The sequence below is a fragment of the Myzus persicae genome, unplaced genomic scaffold (assembly GCF_001856785.1).
Source record: "Myzus persicae strain clone G006 unplaced genomic scaffold, MPER_G0061.0, whole genome shotgun sequence".
Taxonomy (NCBI): Eukaryota; Metazoa; Arthropoda; class Insecta; order Hemiptera; family Aphididae; genus Myzus; species Myzus persicae.
Window position 1 is genome coordinate 957,889 of NW_019104044.1, and position 27,128 is coordinate 985,016.

Sequence of the window (27,128 nt, forward strand, 5' to 3'; positions counted from 1 at the left end):
GAATGACCGGTGGCAAAATGTGTTCGTGTTGTACGGTTTAAGTGATTATGCTTTTAAGAAAACACAGTAATATAATTAAAGTAAATCGATAGATCGTCGTCACGTAACTATATGGTCGTAAACTCGTGACTATTAGTCTGTATATTTTTGTTGGCCGTTTGCTCGCTGGACCGATAACATCTCCAAACGCAATCCCAACGAAAATAACAATAACAATTAACGATAGTAATATTAATACAATAATATATACGTACAGATAATGTACTAAACGTTATGGTGGCGTTGCCGTAAAAGGCGCGAGTGGAGGTCAAATCGGACCGAAAAAATCAAAAAAATCCACGTCGTAGGACGTATGAGATGATAACAAAATATAAGTATCTAAACGTGCAGCCTCCCCGGTAACAGCCTCCGTATCGCTCGATCCAGCGCATATAAATCGTTGCACATTTGTACAGCCATCATTAATTATTTCACCGGCAAATTCGCGGATGATATTGTATATTATGTGAAAGCGTCTAAGTCAATCCGTTTTTGTATTATTAATTGCAGATAACAATAATTATAATATTACGTACGTGTTGTTGTTGTGCGAGCGCAAATCGTCCCCATAATATGTTTCATCTTTGTGCTTTGATAATTCAAACGTATTTGCAGTATCGGTGTACATACACTATCTCATAATATAGGTACACAGATGTAAAGGCGTGAAGGCATATATATACGCCGACTCGATTCGTTTGCGGTCCTATGATAATAATAATAATAATAATAATAATAATAATAATAATAATAATATATTCGCTATGTAAATTCCATGCATTTTAAGTGGGTTCGTTTTTGCAAACGAGGTCGAAACACGGTGACGACGAGCCATTATATGGGTTTTAACGCGAAAACACGACGTGCCAGCCGCCAGGTGTATAATAATATAATATTAAGTATACATTTAGCAACATGCACGTGCGAAAAACATATATTCATAAAACATTAGTACCTAGGTATACGCGGAAAAAAATGACCCATTAAAATATTTTGTAAATATCGTATTATATAATATAATTATTAAAGTAAAGAGCAGTCGCATTCGCATTAGAACAATAATCGTTTACAAACGACGTATAGCTCCGACGAATAAATGGGTTTTGTTCGACAAGCGACTACACTTGAGCTCAGCCTGCGATGACCGACTAGATACACCTGATACACACCTGTAATAATTGTAAATTAATGTAATATTTTATTGTATCGTTATCTGTACAATTTTTCCGTCGTGTATACCAATATGGTATACTCTGTGCATACAATAGACATATAATCCACCGTGCGATGGACGCCTCTCCGAAAGAATAAAAATGATCAAACACCACCGCGGGGGGCTCAGATTTAGTACTCTGGTTTATTTTTTTTTCTCGTAAGAACTCCGAGCGGCAAAAACGGTTTTTGATTTTAAAAATGCGTGAATATCCCAAGCAATAAACACTATGTAGCATTATAACGGCGTGCTCCGGGTAGGTCTGCTAGGGCGTGTGCACTATAAAGCCTACCCAAATAAAAATATCACGAAACACTTTCCCGGCAAAAATATATATCTTCTAGCTTCTTCTCATACCGGCGTGTATACCACGATACGTGTCATACTTACTTGTGTGTCGGCTACACCACTTCCGGTTTTCCGATGCGTATATAATAGCGGTTTCGGTGGGATACCATCTACAAATTATACACTCTCGTAGTCTCGTCGCATCAAGTACCTGCAACACCTACCTGTCGATCGGAGTTCGGCTGCCGGTCAGATTGCGAATCAGTTGATCAGTTGCGTATCACGACACCGAGACGACGTTGTCCCTCAATATTCGAAACAAACTCTCCGTTTATTCCTAGAGAACCACCATAACAATAACAATAATAGACGAGTAAACGGAAATCACCACTACACGTACAGTCACTGCAAAACGTAGTTACACACACACACACACACACACACACACACATATATATATTATATTATATGCAGTAATATTACTATATAAGCGCAGAGTTGACGACCCGTCGTCATTTATCATCGTCGGATGATCTCGGGGCGGCAGCTGCAGTAATCCGTCGCCGCCGGCGGCGGCTACGAAATATTTTACGACCGCGGCGCGTGACCCTGCGAATCCAAATCCAGAGGAGCCCGATCCTTATCAAATAATAACGCGCACACGACTCTGCATGTGAGGCGGGGCGGCGCAGGAGCACTTTTTATCTCTCGGTTTTTTTTTCTCTCTCGTCCTTGACCGTTCGAGGAAATTACTACGACGACGACGACGACGACGACACGGCGATAATAATATTATATAATGGCGGCGACGACTTTTTAGCGACAAATGTACGATACGGCGCTCCCACCCCTCCGCCGGCCGTGCGCACCACTACTACCCTTCCCCGGAGGGTGATTGCGGCGACGAAGACTCTGCGATTCGCGTGTGTGTGTTTAAAACGCACCATATATATATATATATATATATATATATACATATATACATGAAATCATTGCATTACTCTGCTGCAGTCGCGTGGTAATAACACAATTATATTACCTATATATATTTATATGTATATGTGATAAAATATTATCGTGATCTCCGCGATTAGTCACGACTACACCATCACGGTCACGGTTGGACGATAAAACGTTTGGCGAAAAGAAAAGGAAAAAAGACAAACCCAACCGTTTTATTACATTGTACAGATATATTATATTATATATTATATACGGAAGCGGACCGACGAAGGTCACCCTGATAATATATGTTACTCCAGCAATAATTATCGCCAGCATACACATATGTTATGCATATACATTATAATATTACTTTTACCTATTATATTATGTTTATGATCAATGGTGGTACTACAGTGTTGTACCGGTATATATATATATATTATGTATACCAAGCTAATATTGTGACGTACTCGCGGTATACCATGTTTGTATCAGCGCACGCGACCAAGGTTCGAGTGCTGGCAACGCACTATTGTATAGCCCATGATATTATTATTATTATTATTATTATCTATATAATAATGTACGTTTTCGTTTATAATAATATAATAGGCGTCGGCGTCGGACAACGCCATGTATTATGTTATTCTCGGCATCCGGGTGGCGATCAGTCGCTGTAAATGCGCTGTATTGCTCGAATCGCGTAGTATTGTATACGACTTATAATAATAGGTAATATTATTTACTATATTCTATCGTTTCGGGCTCGCAATTATTTCCGTTTCGGTGTTTCACCACCGCCGACCTAGTCGTCGTCGTTGTCGTGTTGCTCAGACTTTCAGGACCGGACTATAGTTGGCTGCACAGTATAACTGCTCGTGTATGAGGTGGATTATGTAATATTATGTATAGCACACGGCTAAAGGCCGTACGACCGTTGATTCGAACTTCCATTATTCTCCTAACGACTTCGTATTTGGTCCAAGGTTATCCCGGAAAACGCGGGCTTTCGGGGTTTTCTTTTCCACGCGCTAGGCTTTCCCTTTTTGTGTTTACTCATCGCGTCTATAACGGTCATTGCGATTTGGATTGATACTATTTTTGTATCATAATAACGACAAAGTGTTCGCAGCAAAAAATAGTCATTCGTGTTCCTATATATACGTACTCGGAGCGATTATTCAATCCCACGTATAACGCCATGTGTACAACGATTACGATTCGAAGGACGGCACATTGACTTTGTGCTTTTTTTTTTCTGGTATAATATATAATAATAAAATATTAATATCTTTATGAATCGATAAAACGCCGCGAGTTGACGACGGGACCCGCGGGGAGTGGGCCGGCCCACGTCCGTGTCACGCAAATAAGTTAAATGTACATTTACGCGATGGCTTTGGATTCTTTGAAACTTTCCTGGCCATTGTAGAAAACTTTTACAGAACACGATATAAGTTTATAACCAAATTGAAAAATCTAGGTTTCAAAAAGGGTAACAAAATATTATTAATTACAATTTTCGAAACCGCCGAATGGCGATTTCATTATAAGATTATTTATTTATTTTCCTAAATGGCTGAGCCTGATATTAATGGGCTCTAATGTTTGTTTGATTTGTCTACTGAGTTTGTATGGGAAAACGATAACTGCCAAAAGCCGACAAAACATACAGGGCATACTGCATCTAAAAAATGTATTGAACGTATTCATTCAAGTTCCCATCGTACGGTTAGTACTTATAAGGTACATACAAATGTTTTCATTAGGCATTATACAGTACCTACCTACATTTATCAAATATTATAATTATAAATAAATAAGCTATTCATGATTAATTATGATAATTATCAACCTAGAGTAAATAGAGGTTATATTGTGTGTTTTATTTTTTAAATTGACTATAATAAAATAATATATATATATATATATTATATATTGGCAACTGATATTTTTATCACCTTGAATGTCATATAAAGTCAATATTAATTAGCATCTATTTGGTTGCGTGGTTTTTTTCTCGTATAGGTAAACTAATAATCACCTTTTCAACTAATATAGCAATTACTGTTATTATTTTAAATGTTCGTCCAATAGGTCATTCGCAACACTCGGAAAATTGTACTCGATTTGTTTATAATTTTATTATACATTGCAACACGATAATACGGTTTAAAAAATAGATTATTAGTTGTACTGTACAATTTCAATGGATAATTTATGCCATACCAACCTAAATCGACGCAATTTTCAATAAGAAACTAACTGAGGAAAAATCACAGACAAACAAACGTGTATCTCGACAATGATTATAAAATTATTCAAATCCGTTTTTCTGCGTAATTCGAGTGCTTTCGAGTGTTGAAAACTTTAAAAATCCAATTCTAAAAACAATTCGAGTACAATAATAGTATCGATAAGACGCAAAACCAATAGACGCGTTGAGCATAGTATAAGAGTAAAAATAAAAATCAGAAAAATTAAAATAAATTGCTCAAACTATATTATACTAATACAACAAAGGCGTTCGAAATATTTCATATCTACGCATAATAATATAGTATATACTATATTATTTTGTATTTTTGTGAAATATTTATGAATCCTTTTATTATTGGCAACGGAAGTTCGGCTTAGAATTTAAATGGCTTAAAAGCAGAATGAAGAGATCAGTGCCAACGTTATCGAAGTATATAATATTTTAGCGATTTGTAGTTGCTATATTATGAATAATAGTATACCGAAATATTATTATGCACTGCATTATCTCGTATGTTGAAATACACGTGTTAAGTTAGAACTGCATATATTATTATTATTTATTTTCGGATAATCTGGTATTATAAATGTGTACCTATACCAACTTTGTGCGCAGTACCTAAAATATTTTTGAATTTCAGTTTTTGGGATTGTGCAGTAATTCTGCAAGTAGGTAGTCCGGAAATCTAAAATAGTAAAATGTATGACTAGAAACCTAAACTGTTCTTGTCTCCATTAATTGTGTCCGTCGGCCTGTGCACGGGAAGTCAAACCTTGGAGGGGGAGACGAGGGGAAGCCTAGACTAATTATTTTTCTGACTAAAAAAAAATTGTCTCGCTCCGCACGAGTGGTTATTATTATTAACCTAGGAATAAATACTTGGGATTTATTAACCTTGTTCACATAAAGTGAGAGGACATTTTTTGGTATTGAGTCAGCGTTCAACACTTAGTATAATAGATGCGGTTGGGTAAAATAAAAACTCACGAGATGCAATTTAATGTCAGTATTTCTGGTGATAAATATAAATTAGATATTATTATTGGTTGATCATACTATGGACATAAATCTCTAAGAAAAATAAACTAACCACATGTTAAAATATTAACACGTTTTCTTAAAATATAGAAATAAAATGGTTTTATTGTCAGTTAAAAATATGCAATGCACTTATTAACTAATGGAATACAATTTATTATTACCTAATTTAATACTAAATAGTAAATTACGAGTATGTGTTGGATAATATTTTGAATTTTTTTATATTTATTTATGGGATGGTACCTTAGAGGTACATTGCAAGTCTGTTCGATTACGGTTATCATTAGCCGTTTATTCGGATTTCTTGAAGTTAGGGCTGCACTTTAAAATGGATTTTCTGGTGCTCCAACATATTTAACCCATTTTGGTGATTTTTTTTTAAAATTCATCATTAAAGTGCACTCACACTTTAACCCGTTTTCTACTTCTTTTATTCACGTCACTCATTTTTGTTTTTCGTAAAATATAACGAGAACGACAAGTTCTCTTGACAAGTATCAATAAAATAAAAGGATAAATAATAATAAATACTTAATTAATTTACTTAGGTTATGGCGTTTACGTACGTTAGGATTTAGGAAAAATAGTAATGTAATATATTTCTTAATAATTCGTTTTTGTGTTGAGTGCGTTTATTATGATTTATGATTATGATCAGGGAAACAAAATAAAAAAGGAGGAAAATTAGGTGTAAGTGTTCTGTTGTATTTTATTGAGGGTACCCTTGAATAAGTCACTGTTATAGTATAATATAATGTGTTAAATTTTAATTCGACGAAAAATCATTGCATACGAAAAACGGTCTGTCAGCCTATATTACCTGCAAGTATATTTTATGATATGCCTATTTATTTTGGTATTTTATTGTAATTCATTTTATTACTAATAGGAACCCGGTAGGTTGAAATAATTTTCGCCGAAAACAGTGCATTTATCATTATATTATTGCTTTTGGTATATATTTGTGACTATTCTTATAGTATAGTTCTTAAATTTTGAGTCGGTACCGGCTTACCGTTGATCACGCCGATTAGGTTAGTGGAATATATAGAATATAGATATAGCAGCAAGCCTGGCAATAAACGAGTTAAAAAGTTAAAGTTAAGTTAATTTTAACTTTTTAAAATTTAATTTTTATTAATTTAATTTTTAACATTTTTTGTCGTAGGTTAAACTTCGATATAAATGCTTATAATCAACAAAAAAAACATGCCCATGTTTCTTTAATTTATTTTATAGAAGCGACTATAGAAACGACTTTCTACGGAATCGGACAGCTTTGCCTGTGCATCCCACCGCTCCCTCTATGGTTTATTTTAGAGCATGCTTACAAACTTTTTTCAAAAAAAAAAGAAAGATTTGTAGTTTATATCTATGTTTACACGTCGTATACAATATAATACTTCAATAATTTGTTGTATACTTGTATCTAAATTGATAATGATACAGCTACTGCACGTTTATAGGTAATTATCACGAGGTACACGACTAAGACGTTGTAACAGTGCTGTGTAATAATGGTAAGTACTTACAGTTATAATAACTTATACTTTTGTGTTTTGTTTATTTTTATGCCATTGCCTGCATGTCGAGTTGAATGCCATTTCGAATGGGTTATAAATTAATATTGTTGTCATGTCGTCCGTCAAAATAATCCGTCGGTATGTACTGTAATATATATTGTGTTTATTTATCGTTGAATAATAATAATGATAGTATAACGGGGTTATTGTTCGTCCGCCAAAGGAGTAAACCAATATAAACCTTTATATACTATAGGTCCGTATATGTATGCATATTTTATGCCTGCAGGAAAAGGTGTGAATTTTTGCGGGAAAAAAGTTTTGATCCCAATAAGTGTAGCTACAAAATGTAGAGTACGTAAGATGATATAATATTTGTGTACGTATATATATTATTGTATATTGTATTGCTGTCGAATTCTGTGGGACAAATATATAATATTATTTGTCGGTATGCTGCGGTGGCAATGGCATAGGAAAGGCGTGTTGGGCGGAGAGGGGGTGATGGAGGGAATGTGTTTTAGCGAATAGGTAAATGTGTTTTATATCGTCATACCAGGAACCCGGTTCGGCGAAACCCCGCATAAATTAATCGCATGACATTATATGTTCACCGTGACTCATTCCGGAATGGGATTTATGCGATTTGCTTAATCCATATCATGTTAATAACGTGTTGTGCGCGTAGGTACAAGTCGTGAAAACCAACGTAATATATACCATGTACCAGGTATATAATATTGTTGTCGTACCTCACGCCTATTCGACAGTACGCAATAATAACGTGTCGTGTTAATTGCAATCGGACTGTATATGAGCCCATACGATGGTGTCTGCAGGTATCTCGGTACTCGGGTATTATAGTATTATACGCCTAATAATATATTATAATTACGAGACGATGACACCACAGCAACGAGCCGGTTTAATTTAAAACGCATTATAAAACGTGATATATTGTCGTCCGTCTTTGTCTTTGTATATTAATTCGGTCATAAATAATAATATCAACAATATGTACTATACCGTAGCGCGGGACGCGGTGGGATTATATTTTTGTAAACGCATTTATACTGTACCGATGGATACGCGCGTCGAGTCTACCCACCCAGGAAGTAGGTGTGTGTGTGTGTGTGTGTGTGTGTGTGTCGGCACGACAACTGAATTTTCGCAATAAATTTACGCAAAATTAATATTATGAACGGCAAGCGCGTGTGATTATTAATATTGTTATCACTAAGTGGTGGGAAAATGAAAATAACACATTGTTATTGCATGAACGTGCTCGCGAGTGTGCTGGAATGTCTGGAAATAATTTACCGTGAAATTCGCAGTCGGGGGCCAAAAGTCAAACGGTTAAGTGAGTTTTTAGGTACCTACTCGATTCGCTGAAAATCGGAAGTGGAAAAAAAATCGACACTAGTGTTCCCAGACGGAAATTAAAATACAATATTATTATTATATTACAAACAATCTATAATATTATAAACAGCGTATACGATTTTAAAATAATATTTATAAAATTATATCTTCAAGTTCCTCCAAGTGACGACGATATCTTTCTTTGGGGTTGATGGATGATGGAGTGTGTGTACTGGTGATTGCTATATGGATCATGTTATTTTGGTTCAGAATTAAAAATGGTTAATGCGTACGTGAGCTGAAAAAAACAGTCTTTAATTTTACGTTAAGTTACGTATCCGAGAAAATTTTGGTGGCCTACGGGGAGCGGGGAGCGGGGGGTGAACCATTGAGCCCCCTCCTCTAAGTTTTGCAGCCAGCAATAATTATCATAATTTAATATCATAACGTGATCTGCAGCAGCAGTGACTGGAGGTTTTTTTTACAGTTTGGCCGTTGGATTATAATTTATAGTTATAACTTTCCTAATGGGTGACAACCCAATGGCCTATATGTTTCTGTGGGTTCCCCCTAAAAAAAAATTAACATAATTTAATATTAAAGTGACATTTTTGTGATACGATATTATTATCATATTCAAGCTGTCGTGTTCGCACGATTAATTTAAATCGATCTCGAGGTCCGTTTCACTGTATCGTATAGGTAGGTACCACCATTGTTTTGAGTTCTTTCGGCCATCGAAGGAATGTCGATTGTTGAATGAACTTGAATTTACCTGATTTAAACTGAAACGCACGCGTATATTCTAATGCGTGCCCGTGAAATGGCCGATGAAATGTTGGGTCTGATAATTGTCGTTATCTACATAGTATATCGTTGTATTATCACGGTCGCCATTATCACTTTGCAATGCACAAGTGCTCTCACCGTAAGTGTATATTCTGCCTACCTACGTGCTCATTGTCACCAGAGACAAAAGAGAGGTCCAGATTTTCTGTATATAACCAACGAATTTAATATGATATTATATTTGTGTAATTCTACCCGAAAACGTAACTATTCAAAAACGTAGTTGCCCTCACGATTTTCGAAAAAACAATTCTTAACAAACGTGTCAATGTCGGGCTCGAGTGTAGCAGGACACTGAGTATAATATTATAGGCTATGCTCGTACGATCGGTTGCAGTTTTCGAAAACTCGTTGTCATTGGCATATTTCGACAACGGTACCTAGGTAATAGGTGTAGGTAATTATATTATATAATAATATATATCAATTAGGATTCGACAGTAACAGCTATAGTATACGTAGGTACCTATAATATTCGTCAGACCGAAAACGCATGACGTATGCCGTCCACTCGTCCGCAGTTCGCGCGTTCGAATTTATAATTCATAAATAATATTATATTATACGCGACCAACCCGAGCAGTGATTTGCAATATAAATAACAATCGTTAACCGTGGTATAACATTTCGTATCGTATTATAATATTATAATATACTTCGTATTACGTGAATATTTGTTGTTCATACGACGTTTACTCAAGTTGTCCGTGTCTGTTCACAGCGCACATTATTGTAACAATATTATACTCGTCGTGTGACACATCGGTGAGCGATGACTACCAGCCGGCACGTGGTCGCCGCCGTCGCCACCCTGGCGGTCGTCTGCTGTTCAATGCTCGTGCAGGTGGTTCGAGGCTACGAGTCCGGAGCTCCGGTGCTCACGTGTCGTACAATGGTCCCGGGTCACGGCAAGGCGGCCCAGGTGACAGCCGCCCCGTACAGGATCGTGCCGTCGGAGAACGTCACGTCCTCGAGGATCCGCATCACCCTCACAGCGCCTAGGCCCAACGACTACTTCATCGGGTTCCTGATCGAGGCCCGAGTGCCCGGCGCCGGCGAGGATGCCGTCGGGTCGTTCGTCCAGGTGCCGCAGGACTCGCAGACGCTCGACTGCAACGAAGTGGCCGTGAGTACAATATTTTTATTGTTGCTGTACAGTCTGTTATTTCAAATAATATTGTGTAATATTAGAAAATAGGTCCTATAATATATGCGGGGGTCGGCAATTGATTTCTATGGCGGGATAGAAAAAATTTAAACATTATGAACTTTATAATTATAATTAAAGTATTGATTTTTGTATTAAAATCACAGATTAAGACAAATCATTTAATATTTAATTATTTATAAATTATAAGGTAATTATGTATTCATATACTTATAATAACAATTTTATTCTTATTTTAATGAGAAAAATGATATTTCTTGTCTTGAGACAGTTTTTTAAAATTTGGTACTCTTGGAGAACAACTAATTCGCAGAACGTTGTCAAGTTGGAGATAGGTTGATCTTGAACGATGTTTATTTTTAAAAAACGTCATTTTGGAGAATGAAGTTTCACATATGTATGTGGAGTCAAACACTGTAGCTAATTATACGGCCAGTGTCTTATAGTTTTTGTACTTATCAAAAACATGCTTTGCCCAAAAATCTTCAGTAGACGTAGTTATGTAAATTTTCAATGAAATATCTTCTTCCAAATCAATAATTTCCATTTAAAGTGAAGATTTTGGAAGTCTGAACAATTTCGCAACTAGTCGATCTATTTTCCGGATTGGAAAAACTATGTGATGATTTTAAAAATTATGATAGTTTTACGATTTCTGCAAATTCTTTGAATCGCTTACCAAATTCTTCATCATGGTCTGACAAAAAACTTAAAAACATGCTGCATTCTAAAATGTGTTCAAAACCAGAATTATTGAATTATTTTTGGCGGTCCAGTTATTTCCCCTCCGCTGGTCGGACTTGGCCCACGGACAGCTTATTGCCGATCCCTTTCCTATAATATGTTTGTTGGTCATGTGTCTGTTGACAGTGGTGGTCACCACACATCTGGATAAGTCTAATTAAAGGTACACCTAAATCCGAATATCTTACTGAATAATGTAGCGTAAGTATACCTACTGTTTTTTATCTGAGTAAATTTCAGTCCTTTTAGGCAACATCGTTGCCACAATTTTCCACTGAAAGGGCCGTATTCTTACAATGTTTGGTTAAAGTTGACGGACTGTTAACCGGACATTGCACTAAGAACCAGCCCAAGTTGAGAAAATGTAGCTACATTGAATTCCATGTTATACATTTTCCAACTAGGTATATTATCCAATGCGAAAAAAAAAATATAGTTAAAAACTTTTAAGATATCCATTCTGCTGATGGATTCTTTCGTTTGATTGTAAATTTATACTTCAATCTACTCCTTTTTACTTTTGACGTATATACTATTAATTGTCGTGCAGGGATTTTAAACCTATCGTTTTAACGAAAACCATACATTTTTAGATCATTATACTCGAATGAGTTAAGCATGTCTAGCTGATGGAGGTACATCGCGTACCACAGTACAAATTGAGACGCAATCGAAACAGTCGTAATACAAACTAGTTATATGCCATTTTATATTATATATATTATGCACACATAATACTATATTGTTATGGAGTAGGTGTTGTAAAATAGTGACAATTATGGCAGAATTGTACACATTACCTACCCATTTTTATGTTATAATACAGTAGATTATCGCAATAATGCGTTCTCACGAGTCACGAGCGAGATGTGTAGACCAAGGTTAATCTAGTTGATTCCAAAATAGTACAATAAAAGTAGGTTGCATCTTGTCGAAATAATAGTAGGTATAGGTAATACAGAACTGAAACAACTTTCGGACATTATTTTTACAATTTTACTGTACAAAACGTGTGTATTTTATTTTGTACGATGATATTGAATCAGGGTTTTTCCGTACACAAAACGATTATAGCAAAGAGATAATAATATTATTTTTCGATTAGTTTTGAATAACGGTTGTCATTTTAAAATAACATGTTATAAATTACAGTGATTTTTCTAATGAGTTCAATATTAATTTTCAGAGCTCAGGCGTGACGCACAGTAGCAACACGAAAAAGAAGTCTGTGGAATTCGATTGGCAAGCACCGAACGATTTTAACGGACAAGTGAATTTTGTGTGAGTTTTGAATATTTTACCGACCCGTTTGACGCGTGGTAATTTTGAATTCAACAATAATATTATAATCGTACCATGTTTTTATTATTACGTAAAAACACCATCATGGAAATATGTCGAAATTGTATTATTATTTTTTTATGCAGTGCAACGGTGTTACTTGATTACGCGACATTTTGGGTTGGCATTACTTCGACTCCAGTTCAGGTCAACAGCGCAAAAGGCGGGCCTTCATCGGTAGCCGGGCCTACCGAACTTGGCAGATCTGAAAACGTATGACCACTTTTGAAAACAATTTAATATGCATATTATGTTATACCTATATCATAATAATTAATAAATTACAATATCGTACAACCAATAATGGAGATAAACCTTAAACTATGTCGCGCAAATGTTATGTACATAGGGTCTCAAAGAAATCGAGGCGAACATTTACGATGGTTGTGGAAAAACTAAAAACTGCGTCGGAGCGCCTCTTGGTTGCATTCAGACTATGAATTGCCGAGCAGTCGTCGCCTTGATGCCCTGGAATGACAAATATCAATTTGAAATGATGGCCCGTGACAGCCAATATGTGGCTTTTGGACTTTCAGACGACAACAAAATGGTATACAATTTAATATAATATGTCTATCGGTTTAAAACGTTATATATATAATAATATTTATATCATGTATAAACAGAGTGCTTTTTTTAAGTAGGCTCATCCTATTTTTGTGCTTAAATTATGCATATATTAAAATTTAGGTTCCTGTCATTTTTAAATACACCTGGAGACAATTGTTCGACTCATTGAATTTGTTCGTACCACTTACCTAATGATGATCATGTGACAATACAAACTTCAGTTTTTCAAATAGGAACCTGCAGCTTACATTTTTAACTGTTAAGCAAATATTTTTTTGTTGAGAAATTTGATGTATCTAAATCAAAATTCAAGCTAGTAGTTTTTGAGTTTTGTAAATTTGTGTTATAAGGATAATATGTCTATGGTAATGGGTTAAGTAGATACTTAGACGATTTGAAAAAATTAGTAATAGCCATAAATGAATTGTATCAAATAAAAATTCTAAAAATAAAAATTTGAATAAATGTACTATTCAAGGGAAAATAGGGGTGAGCATGTTTAAAAATCACCCTGCAGTATAAATCTTAATTATTGTCGGTTTGATATACATATTACCTGTTGTTAGAAAAATATTACACACATTATAACAATCATTTCATACTTGCATTGTAATTCTAATTTGTTGTACTAATAGTACTGAACTACTTAACCTAGCATAACGCCCAATACATTTTTAATAGGTAGTACGAGTTGAAGGCAATTTCGATAGGTAGGTCCATCGAGTCAATATAAAATCTTGTCTGCTAAGTGTTTCCAAAGAATTTAATTATAAAACTTTTCTTGATTTTAACGGGTATAGACAAACGCTGGTTTTAATGGTTCAGAATTTAATATTGAATCTAAGACTTTAAACAAAACTTAAAACACTCACAAGTTAAACATGCAAAGTAATCAATTATGCGATGATTAATTATTGAACTTAACGGTTTCGTGTGGTAAACTCCTTGGTAATCTATAAAAGAAAAAGAGCGAATAGTTGTTTAAATTTGTTGCAAAGTAAAATTAGTCTAAAAATCAACGAGTAAATGATATTTATGCTACAATATGTTACACAATCCTTTACAGCCAACAGGCAGAATTTTTCAGAATAACATTAAATCGATCTTTGGTAAACATATTTGTTTTGCAAAATTTGAATTTTTACCCGTATAATAAATCAACCAAAAGTATATGACGATGAGGCTTTTAAATATATTTTATTTTTTATTTCACCTGATATCATTGATGTCATCATCGTGTGTGTTCGTCTATGTACTTATAACTTTAAGTTATCCAATTATAACTTATCAACAGTATTATGCTTTGGTGTTCATCAGGGAGGTGACGGCGTCGTCGAGTGTGTCCACGAAGAGAGTGGCAGGAGCAACAGCGTGAGTGCTTACAAATCGTGGAACGTGCCCAATCGGAAGCAAAACCGACGTGTCGAGGACTTGTCGGGAGTGAACTTGGATAGTGCCTCGATCATCGACGGTGCTATTTACTGTAAGGTCGTCGTAGATCCCGTTTTAAAAGTGGAAGACAGCACCTACGATCTGGACAACGACGACTATTTCGTCCTGCTGGCCGCCGGCGCCTCGTTGAAAAGTACGCGAATTGTTGCTAAAATACTAAATAAACGTCCCATCGTAGTGAAAATAAAAATTTAATTTTCGAAATTCTCTCGCAGCGTTCAGCGTTGGTTACCACGACGTAGCGTTCATAAGTAGCGCCGACAAGAGGAAACTGGGTCAGCTAAGGGCGGCCCGTGTAATGGACCCGTTTTACGAAAACTGCGGTCAGACGAAAACGTGCTTCGGGTCACCCGATGGTTGTTTGTCGACACAGGATTGCGCCGCCGTGACGGCCGTCAAAGTCGAAGGGACACGATACATGTTCGAAATGAAAGCTAGGAACGCTGCTTATGTGGCTGTCGGTATCTCGGACGATCAGAAGATGGTGAGTGAGCGTCACACTTTGTAATAATTAGTAACAGTAACGTATAATTAATTATTGTTTTGAAGGAAATTATATGATGCTAATTCGTATAGTAAATTATAATATCTAGAAAAAAGTACAAATTAAACATAAAAGTGATGAAACTTTAACAACTCATTGGATCAACTAATCGATTTAAACTGCAAAGAGTACAAACCAACATTTCTCTAATTAATAACTAAAAAATATCATAACAGGAAGAAATGATGAGGCACCTAGAATAGTCCTAATTATTACGGTTCTAATGATAGGAAAATGGGGTTATATGATACACTTTTGTTTTTTCTTTTGTAATTTACACAAAATCGGTGTGGTAAAATCATTCATAATTTTTAACTTTCATTAGATTCACTGGAAATGATTATAATCATTATGATAACTAGTGAAAAATAATAATACCATGAAAATTGTCTAAAGCTGAATCGCATGGGACCAACAAAAAATTCCGCTTTAAACAGTTTTCCGTTTTATTCAATAAAACGGAAAAATTCAGGATTATTCAATTCAAATAAGTACCAAAGAATATTTTTAAAACTATTGTTTTTAATAATATAATTCATTAAAATTAAACTAAAATATAGGTTCTTTATTACATATTACTTACTAAGGCAATTAAATATGACGTATACATGAGCATTTTAATATTTAATACGATGAGCGGAAGATTTACTTTGTTCATACGCATATCTATATTTTATACCTTATTTTTAGTTTAAGTATACACACGCGCGTGTCATTTTTCCGGTTTATACAAGGTTTTTACTTACATGGGACTTACAAAATCGTTCTTAACCGTTCTCCTAATTATTAATTTTATTTTATTTAAAGTTTGTTATTTAACTGACTTATCAACAATAGTGCACAGTACACAAATGGTCAAAACCGATAACTGATTATTTTGGTGTATCTAATGCGCACACAAATAATTTTTACCGTACCGCTTTGCCCCGTGCAACACTATACCCCCTGATCCCTACATTATATTTTTTTCAATGATGGAAACAACAAAGCTTTTTGACTTTTTAAAGTGGGAAGATAAAATAACAGATTTTGAAGGTCAAAAGTATATTATTCATAGTTCAGTGCGAACAAAGAGGAATTGTTATAACAAAAATTGAAAGAATGGCCAAGGCACAGGCAAGTAAAATATAGACGACTCGTTATTGCGGATCAGGTTAAATTTTGGTTGTGGATCCGAGGACAACAGAAATGGATATAGTGGCTTTTTTGTGGTCGTTCGTGATTATTGTTATTATTACATTTTATTGAAATCTACCTATTAATACTGTCATCGTCGTATATGAATATAACAATAGTCACGTACACGACGGTGTAAGCAATTGAACGAGTTGTGTAATACAACGTGAATGAATATATTATAATGACGTTAAGAATTAATTTTTGTTTTTTTTATTCCTCTCAGGGAGGTGACAGCGTTATGGAATGTGTTCACGAAAACGTTGGCACGAACCTGGTCAAAGCTTACATGTCGTGGAACGTTCCTAATCAAAAGAGCAACAAACGGTTAACGGTGAGCATCATATTTTTATCTCTTAATGCGGGATACAATAAAAATGGTTGTCTAACTCATACTGTGTTTTCGTAGAGCCAAAATGGACTTACACTGTTAAATTCTTCGTTTATCGACGGCACGATTTACTGTAACGTAGTCCGGGACGCCGTCACTAGAGTGGAAGGAGTTAATTACGATCTGATGAGAAACAAATACTTTTTACTGATCGCCGCTGGCACATCGTTAAAAGGTAGAAAATATGAATAGTAATAATATTGCGACGGTGATGATAATGATAACAACAAAAATGTCACAATAACATTGGAAAAAATTGATACGAATAAAATGAGAATTGTAATTTTAAACGAATGTATGTCCTAGAACGGAGTGTAGGCTACCATGACTTGGCCTATACCTCAACCGCGGAGGCGAGTGCGCTGTCGGAAATCAAGTCACTGAGAACCTCATCAAAGTTGCTTTTGAGGTTACACGGTTCGTTTATGATTGTCGCGTGGATTGGAGCGGCCAGCATAGGTATAGTCGTCGCTCGGTATTACAAACAGACGTGGGTCGGAGGTTCGTGTTGTTCCAAGGACTTGTGGTTTGGGGTAAGCCGCTGGGAAAGCGTTTTGTACTAATAATTAAATTGATAATGTATACTGTCTAGTAGATTTACACTGCTGCAGTATCTGTGCATGCATCTGTAATGTTACGTCAAAAATCTTCGTTACGTATGGTTTTGATTAAATCGGCAACATAAAACTGATCCCGAGATTATTTTGAGCAATTATTATCCGTTTTAATAATTATTTTACCCACACGTTTTAAATAATTATTATTCATAAAATTTGTATTTTGGAAATAATATTATTCTGATATAGTATTTGAACTGCCAAAAATACAATTAAAACATCAGTACCTATGTGTTCTGTCTATAACATATATTTTTTTGTACCTAATACAAATAAATATACAATTTGTAAAAATTCACTGATATGAAATAACAATTTATTGATATTAACAATTAATTAACGCACTTCATATTAAATTTGCACTTATTACAGTGCACCAGACATAACAAGTGTACGGGAATACTTTCATACTTTATTGTTACTTAGTTGTAATTTGTTTTGAAATATTTTTATAACAATCAAATATTAATAAGTATGATTAACTTTTTTAATCATTATTAATATTATTGATTTATTTTACTCGTGACATAATATTATGCTTTTGTCTTTTAGCCATTTTTTTCAACTAATTTTTTTTATAAATTTTCATATCAGTTTTAAATAGTATATATATTATATATATTGGACGATCAAATGATTCGAAAGTAAAAATACGCATTTGGATGTCCTGAGAATATTTGCATTTCTCATATGCACCATAAATAATATTAGGTTGCGTCATTGTACAATAAAATCTCAAATTTATTCTACTTTTCGACCCACAGTGGCATCGTTTGTTGATGATGTTCACTTGGATCCTTTCGTTGGCCGGGTCAGCTTGCATATTCGTGGAACTCGGAGAATGGGTGTCCGGTCCCAGTCAAACGCACGCCCTTTTGGGAGTCGTCACTACCGTGTTGGCGTTCTTCCAGCCGATTTTCGCAGCTTTCCGGCCGCATCCTGACTCGTCGAAGAGGCCGATTTTCAATTGGATCCATTGGCTGGTCGGAAACGCAGCCCACATATTCGCCAGTGAGTAGCCCATACCAGACGTGTTTTTTTAAAATCCAATCTCCTCGATTTCGGTCTCTTAAACACTCAACCGTGGTTTTGTTTTAATATGTTTATAGTCTTAACCATATTTTTCGCCGTCACTCTCAGCAAAGCTGAACTCCCGGCATGGATGGATTGGATACTAGTGGCTTACGTAGGCTTCTACGTCATCATTCATTTAATATTGTCGGTAAGTACAAACCACACACTCGACGTGTACTCAATTATTTGAATAGTTTTTCTGACCAATAATTTTTCTGCACACTTGTTGATCATTCACCGATTAAACATTGTGGTTTAGATATCGGGTTGCTTGAGCGAAAAATCGGGAAGCATGCGCATAAACACGTTCCCCATGAAAGACCTTCATAACGGAAGGAGTCCGATGAGTTACGAACAACATAAAGATGCACCGGTAAGCGAATTATTGCCAAGTCAAATATACACTGTGGTGTACAACTGACGCCGTATACGCAAAATAATCAACGCCACATATTATTATTTTGTGACAAAAATTTTTTTTTTTGATTTTTTTAGCATTCTGGATTCCGGAAATTCTGGCTGTTTATTCACGTGCTGTTTATTGTTTTAATAACATCAGTCTTAGTATCGATTGTTATTTTTGCCCCGATTGAAACCAAGTTAAATTCTCTTCGGGAACAGTTTAGCTAAGAGCTATCAAAAGCTTTTGTAATATTTGTACTATATACATTTAATTTACTTTTTAATTGATTTACTTTTTATATTATTATTTATTAAACCAAAATAATTGTTTTAAATGCAGGATATTAGGTATTGCCTGAATAAAATGTACAGATATTCCAATTATCAATTCACATTAATATTCGATTATGTTATTAGTATCCTACCAAACCGCAGGTGGTTTGAAGTTTGTTTTAAATTATGTACCTTGTTTACATGACGTCATGTAAATCCTTTTTGTAATTCATTGACCATTGTAAACCATTTTATTTGTCTATTTAGATTTTCAACATTGTATGTAAATATAGGTATTAAATGGATATATTGGTATTATGGAAAATATATTTATTTTACAACAAAGGTGCTAAACAACATATTATTACATAGATGATAAATGTAACAATGTAATTAATTACTGTACTATAAAATGTGAAATTTGAGTAATGTCCAATCTACGTGGATTTTAAATAGGCACCAAAAAGCTACAACGGTTATTTAAAAATTAATATTTTTTAAGTTATAAATAATAATCATACAACGTCTATCACATTAGAGCGATGTGCATAATATAATATAAATAAGTTACGTTACGATTGTATACAGAAGTTATTAAATTGAGTCATTATTTTTTTGAAACGTAACGTTTTTCAAACTTTATGTTCAACAATAATAGGTAATACAAAATAAAACTATTTATACGATATTATGTTGTGTGCATTTTTTAGTGTTTTTTTAATGTTTAACGTCTGTAGTTGACGATATATTTATATGCATTTATATAATGTCCAAGTATTCATCAGGGGATTTGTAGTACATGGTCAAAAAGTTATTACGTTGTACTATTTTAATAATTATAGTTTAAAAATTCCATTAGACAAATAATTGTCATACCTAGTGAAAAGTAAAAACGTATCATAATAAATTAATTTTGAAGTTGATAAAAAATTAACCTACTTATATCCTACTTATATCATAAACCATGATCCATAAGTTGGTAAGTTACGTACATTTAATACATGTTTTTTAAATTTCTGGTTAGATCATAAAATTGTTCAATTTAATATGACATGTTATTACAAGAAAATATTATATTGATAAAATAAATGTTTTTCATAATATTTTATATTTGATTGTTCTCCTATATTTTTTTGATAGTGAATTCCTCTAATAAAACACACGGACCGTGGTAAAAAGTATTCCTGCTTTTAAATAAGAGTATATATTCAACACTGGTCGTTTTTAAGGAGTTCAACATAGGCAATTTTAGACTTGCGTGCTGGTTATGAAATGTGTAGGAAGGGATCATTAGTGTGAGTGACTGTGTGTAAAAGAAATAGCGGAGAGCTTCCGCACGTGAACGCACACGTCAATAATGCACTACAAGAGTATTAATTGTTTTAGGGGTTTTTTTTTTTGGTCAAAAATATCAAAATTTTCCCAATCGTATTAACTAACCTTTTAATCCGATGCAATTTCTGAAAACATAATTTATTAGTATTTTTAAGAAATTTATTCGAAAACAACTTTTATTTTTAAGCTATTTTTTCCACTTCTATATTATTGTTAATGATTTGTTGACACTATAAAATTCGTAATGATCAACATTTTTAAATCTAATTTTGAAGAAGCTTAATTTCAAAAAAGTGATCAAGTCGTTTTCAAGTAAACTTCATGATAAATAAAAATATGTTTTTCAGAAGTTTTATCCGGTAACTAGGTTGGATGGTACAGTTGGAATAAATTATAAAATATGAGTAGGTATTTTGGTAAAAAACTCATAACACAGACCGGATCAAATCATTAATTATTACTAAAAAATAATATATACATATACAATGTACAATTAAGTACCATCAATAAAGCTATTAACTTATTAACTATTACTGCGGTATTGACTAGTTTACCGATAATCTTATGTTTAAAAGTTAGCGGGTAATATCATATAATAAATTAAGTTTTTCAACGACTAGAATATTTTAAGAATACGCTGATGGATTCATCAATTGTTCACATACCTGATTGATCAGAAAATATTGGTAAGATGTATTATGTTAAATATATAAATATATAATGTAATACGTGGATTATTTCATGACATAATTGTATAGGTTAGATACCCACCTTCACAAGTAGGCCTTTTAATGTTCTGTTATTGTTTCATGTAAAATTTAAATTATTATTATTTTTATCTTATATTATCATTTTATCAGCTAATTTTTTTTTCACTAAAGCAAAGTCTATGGCGTTAAAGGCCGTGATTGAGTTTATGAATATTTACAAAGATTTTAGATTACATTTGTTTCAGTAGGTGCATTATCCATCCACAAAACATCAAATTATGTATTTATATTTTATATCTTAAAATTAAATTTTTATATTCCATCAGAGAAGTTTGCTCTCGAAATAAAGAGTCAATCGAGACATTGTACAGGTGTGTTGAGAAGTTCGTATGGCAGGCGTACTCGATGCTTTCCTATCCTTTTTATACGCCCGGCATTTAGGGAGGAGGTGTTTTGCAGCGAGTGAGGATCCTTAGTTGGGACTTTTGGGGGACTATTTCCCCTTTAGAAAGTGTTGGTATGTGATAACAAATATGCATATGCCCTATTCTGAGGCAATTAAGGTAAGTCTCCCGTTTTTTTGAAAATATGCTCTCATGATTTCAGGAATAGGAAAAGGGTAAATGATTCTTTTAATTTAGTTTTATTTCAATAACAGTTTTAGCTATTTGATTTCCATCTGGTACACATTTTTAGTATGAATTTTATGTGTCCTGGTACCAGAAGACTGCTGTTATGAGAGTGTCGCAAATATGAGTGAGGAAATTTTTCAACCTCATCAGCTCTCTCAATGTCTTTTATAATACAGTGACTTGGAATCAACAAATCTACATGTGAATGTTATTTTTTTTCCTATAAGGTGTGCTCTAATATCATATTTTGATATCGATTATATGAGTAAAAAATAAATCTTTGACACGGAAAACGTTGGGTGGGTCATCCAGTAGCTTTATATATTTAGTAGTACACCAGTCTGATCTCTTAAGGATGTGTGAAATAGCATTTTAATGATATTAGTTCTGGAGCAAACACGAGTTTTTAATGTATTGGATATAGAAACCATGTGACTTAAGAATCAATAATATTAATAGAATTAACAAATATTATTTTATGGTTAAGAGGTATTTATATTTTATGTCATAGGCATTATTAGTATTTCACCGGCATGCATAACGATCTAGCGTTGCAATGATTTGCCATCGATAGCCATATATATATAAATTCATACTCGCGGTAAAGATAAAAACGTGTCTCACAGTCTCCGGAAATCATTGAACTAAAATCTAAAATATCTATTACACGACACCTAATTTACAGCAGAGCAGTACCCACTTGCCAACCTTTATTTTCTATAATCATTTTTTAATTTTTAATTTTGAACAAAAGGTATCTACTAGATAGCACTACGTAATGACTTCTTCTCTCACATTCTTATTCTTGTAGCATATTGTATCCTTATTGTGTCCTTAGACACAGATTGTATATTTCTAATAACAATTTAAAAATAATTTCTAACTTTGTAAGTGGGTCTGTTGTGGAATAAGCACTCACCTTGTCCCGATCCCTTCCCTAGACCACCACAATATTACCGTAATAAATGATAAATGGATTCATTATTTTGCTTCATATACAATTCTAATCTAGTATTATCTAAAATATATGCTACAAGTTTCTGAAAGTAATGAAAGTTTATAGGTGTAAGGTAGGCAGATCATTTTTCTTAGTTTGTTTGATACTCGTTTTAATTGTTCGTTCCATTGATTGGGGTACATTTATATATATGTTACAAGATATTTACAAAACAATATTATAGGATATAGACATAGAAATAAAACAATGCATTTATATAAGTTATAATTAAATGTTAGTTTCTATAATTCCACACTGACTTTGATTATTAAACTGTAATATAATACACACCCAATCATCGTTAAATTTTAAAAGCATGAGGTAGGTATTGGTGTATTACACTTGGAATTGGTGAGTTTATTCAATGTTTTGTCTCTGTGATGCAAACTAATCCACAAAGTAGAAAATAGTAGAAAGCAGGTCGACTTATATGAAGGAAAATTCTAATTTTCTCATGCATTTATAATTTATCCGAATCTAAATTAATGTTTCCCTCTTTTACTGACCGACATTTGCAGCTCATCTATTTGCCTTAACCAGTGTTAAATTCAAGAAAAGCACACTGACGGTCTTAATTTTGGATTTATGAACTAATATAAATTAAAATTTGTTTCTTTTTCTACAAAACACAATAGTTTGTCTTTTAAAAATGAATACAGGTCGTCCCATAAGATTTAGTAATTTAAAATGGTCGGCGGTCGGCCAGTGTAATTTATAAAATATCATAGGTACTAATCTGTACTCATGAATACTGATGGGGTACTCCTTCTGTATAATACAATACAAATTAAATAAAAACAATTCTCATACACTACATATTTGTATTAATAACACTGTACGTAAACTCATTGACTTCTTATTAGCGAACTGACAACGGTACGCTTCTATTGTAATATATAACAACCAATATTTAGATCAAAATCAGCTATTACGTAATATTCAAGATCATTAATTATAAGCAATATAAACAAAATGTCATAAAATAACTTAATACATTTAAAGATATATGAATATAAATATATTAAGCTAATTAACAGTCATTAAATATTTAAACTCAGTTTTGTCTAACTAAACTTATGTATAGGTAACAAAATGTCGGTATCATAGTGTCGGTAATCGACCATTTATTATGCCCAAGTATGTACCAAATAATTGCATACAATGATTTATCGCTGAGTTCAAATGTATTACATAATACATCAATACATGCATTACAGTGACTTACTCAATGACGAAATGCATACACGAGCACACGACATACCTCGATATATACCTCATCACTACCTACCTACTGCAGGACGGACTACCTGCGTTCTACTTTTCCCACATTCTATCGTCTTACTGTTATGAAAAAAATATAATCAAAATTCAAAACAAGTTGACAGGAACAAAAGAAAAAACTTTCAATTTTAATACGATGTGAGTTGTACAGTATTGATAAAATTACATTAATATGCAGTACATTTTAGAAGGTTAATTATCTTCTTTAAATTATATTTAATTATTGATTGTATTCTGTCACTGTTCGTGTAACTTTTGAACGACATGACTGATTGAGGCATTGCGATGAAAGTTGTATAAAAGATTCCTTGAACACCGGTGGAAGGAGTTTAAAGAGTATTTTTCAATCCCCATAGGTAGCTGCATTGAAGAGTAGCTCATGCATCAACAGAATTTTCGGCTCATGAAAATGAAATATTTTTGTTTTGTTTATGTATAAGGTTGCCATTGGTTTGATGGTTACCATTGGCTTCATAAAATAAAATATTAATAAATATTAACAAAAATGAAATGCTGTTCGTTGTTAGTAATCATTCAAAAATGGCTGGACCAATTTGGCTAATATTTTTTTAAATGCTCGTCCTGTAAGGTGTTTACAGATTAAATAAAAACAGGAAAAGTTTGCACGGAAGAGGTCCTTTTCACTCCTCACACAAGAACATTGAGATTTACGATGGAAATTGAAAATTTATTTGTTTAAAAATGGTTGCCATTGGTTGCATCTTACAAATTGTAATGGAAATTGTAGAAATAAGTATTTTTTTCGTGCAGATGGGGTAGAAACATAATGCATCAAATCATGTCTTTATGCGGCCTTGAATGAATAAATTATATGATAAAACAAATATGAGTTTGTGTCTTATATAATATACCTACTCAAAAACTGTTTGACCGATTTTGTAAAAATTTCAAAGTTTAGAGAGTAATTCGAACCACTTTCGATTTATACTAGGTACTAGCTGCTATGTCCGATCGTGTGTCCAAAGCAGACGACAATAACTATTGTCCATCAAAAGTGATCAAAATAACTGTAAAATATATAATAATACCATTACTTATAGACGTGATAAATAAAAGAAAATACAATTATTTTTTTTACTAATTATTCATAATAATACTTTATATCTTTGTTTTGTGAAATATTCCTACTTGCAATGCGTTGTATTGCAAATAGTATTATATATTTATATATAGGTATTTTGTTGTACAAACAATGACCAGAATGATGTATTATAATACAAGACGACTTTTTCGTAATACATTTTTAATTTTTAATTTCAGTTGCCTTACCTACAACTGCAAACTGTGACGAAACAGAATATTATCAGTTTCTTTTGTTCAGAAAATACTACTTCAAAGCAGAAAAATGCTTTGATAATCTTTTGGATTTCTCATAAAAGTATTATTAAAATATTTTCAACAGGTCTGTGTAATTCAAGTTTTCATCTATTCCATTGTTATTCACATCATTATAATATATCTTTATATGTATATAAAATATTTAGGTTATACTCTTATTATAGCTAAAAAAAAAAAAAAATAATAACTATCTTGAAACACCAAGTCCTGGGGTTCTATAGAGTGGTGGACGCGTATATTATGTATATAAATAATAACATAAAGGTAGTATTGTATATAATGTTTTTTTTTTCATTATTACTTTTTAATTAAATACCACATTTGAAGAAGTACTACGGTCCATTTTTTTTTTATTGTTAAAACTATTCACAAACTCACCGAGCCTCGGCAATTAAGGCATTTCAATACGGTACACTTCAATATTTAATATAATAATTGTTCTGCGCGGGAGCCTGCAGCGGACTAATAATAATTGCTCGAGAGTCGAGACAACTCGATCTAGTGGCATGTATGATGGCATGTATGGCTTCCACTGCTGCAATATCCAGTATTATAGCGCAGTTACCTACACATAATAATATTATGTTTATATTGTATAGCTCGGAGCTCTGGTCCAAATAATTATTATAGTCCGACGACGGGTGGGCCGAGTTCGGGGTAAATAATACCACTATTGTAGTATAGGTAGACACCGCCATCACCGCCCGCCAACAATCCAATTGGCTCCATACCCCGAAAAGCACGCGTCGTGTTGGCATCATGATAATGTATTCCGTATATAATATAATATATTTTAGTGGGCACCGGGCACGTGGTATTAACGTCATAATATGTTAACATACTTGTATACAGTGGCGAAGCGTCGTCGGAGACATTAAGACAACGTCTCCCCACTTAGAAATTAAAACAAGGGACAAATGAATAATGATTTTGTTTTATAAAATATTTACAAATTTGAATTTATATTTTATACTATGTACGTGGTTGTATGTTTCAATATTTGTTAAAATTGGTTTTTCGTGGTACAGTTTTAGAATTCTTAAAATAGATTATAATATACGATACGGTTGTGTGGAGTGATAAGCACTTGTCCGAAAATGATAAGAGCGGATATGCGGTGATTAGTGGTTACCCTGTGACCAACTTGAGGTGGTGTTGCATAGCAAGCCGAGGGATATTTTCGTTTTTTTTTGCCCTAGCGCAGCGCAGCGAGCCAGTGGCCATGTGGTCATCACTGGGCGGGCATCACTGTAAATCATTTCAACTTTGGTGTCACTGATGACTCGTTGGTTTATGATGGTATAAGTCGTGGCATAAAATTTCTTATCATTTTTCGGACAACTGCACCCTACTCAACTACACTCGGTGTTATGTTTTATACGAATCTACTATGATCGTTAATTTTATTTAATGGTTGTAAGTCTACTGTGGACTATAATTTTTAATAAGTCTGTGTTAACTTTATACGAATCTACTTTAATAGTTTTTATTTTATTATTAGTATTCTATTAAGGACTATAATTTTTTATTTCATTTTGAATT

The 27,128-nt window shown here is 33.5% G+C and overlaps 1 protein-coding gene across 2 annotated transcripts in view; it reads left to right on the forward strand.

Moving 5' to 3' along the window:
- LOC111037940 (putative ferric-chelate reductase 1 homolog) overlaps positions 1-19,922 on the forward strand; it is a 54,948-nt gene extending 35,026 nt beyond the window's left edge. Inside the window, exons 2-14 of one of the 2 annotated variants that reach the window (XM_022320790.1) lie at positions 10,242-10,646; positions 12,619-12,713; positions 12,860-12,986; positions 13,123-13,323; positions 14,661-14,928; positions 15,011-15,279; positions 16,742-16,849; positions 16,925-17,081; positions 17,213-17,439; positions 18,288-18,534; positions 18,633-18,745; positions 18,857-18,970; positions 19,093-19,227. In XM_022320790.1, coding sequence (XP_022176482.1) covers positions 10,293-10,646; positions 12,619-12,713; positions 12,860-12,986; positions 13,123-13,323; positions 14,661-14,928; positions 15,011-15,279; positions 16,742-16,849; positions 16,925-17,081; positions 17,213-17,439; positions 18,288-18,534; positions 18,633-18,745; positions 18,857-18,970; positions 19,093-19,227 — 2,415 coding nt within the window. In that variant the 5' untranslated portion in view covers positions 10,242-10,292. Of the gene's footprint in view, positions 1-10,241; positions 10,647-12,618; positions 12,714-12,859; positions 12,987-13,122; positions 13,324-14,660; positions 14,929-15,010; positions 15,280-16,741; positions 16,850-16,924; positions 17,082-17,212; positions 17,440-18,287; positions 18,535-18,632; positions 18,746-18,856; positions 18,971-19,092 lie in introns of those variants that run through there. The other variant, XM_022320791.1, reaches the window with a different exon arrangement.
- Positions 19,923-27,128: the final 7,206 nt, after the last annotated feature.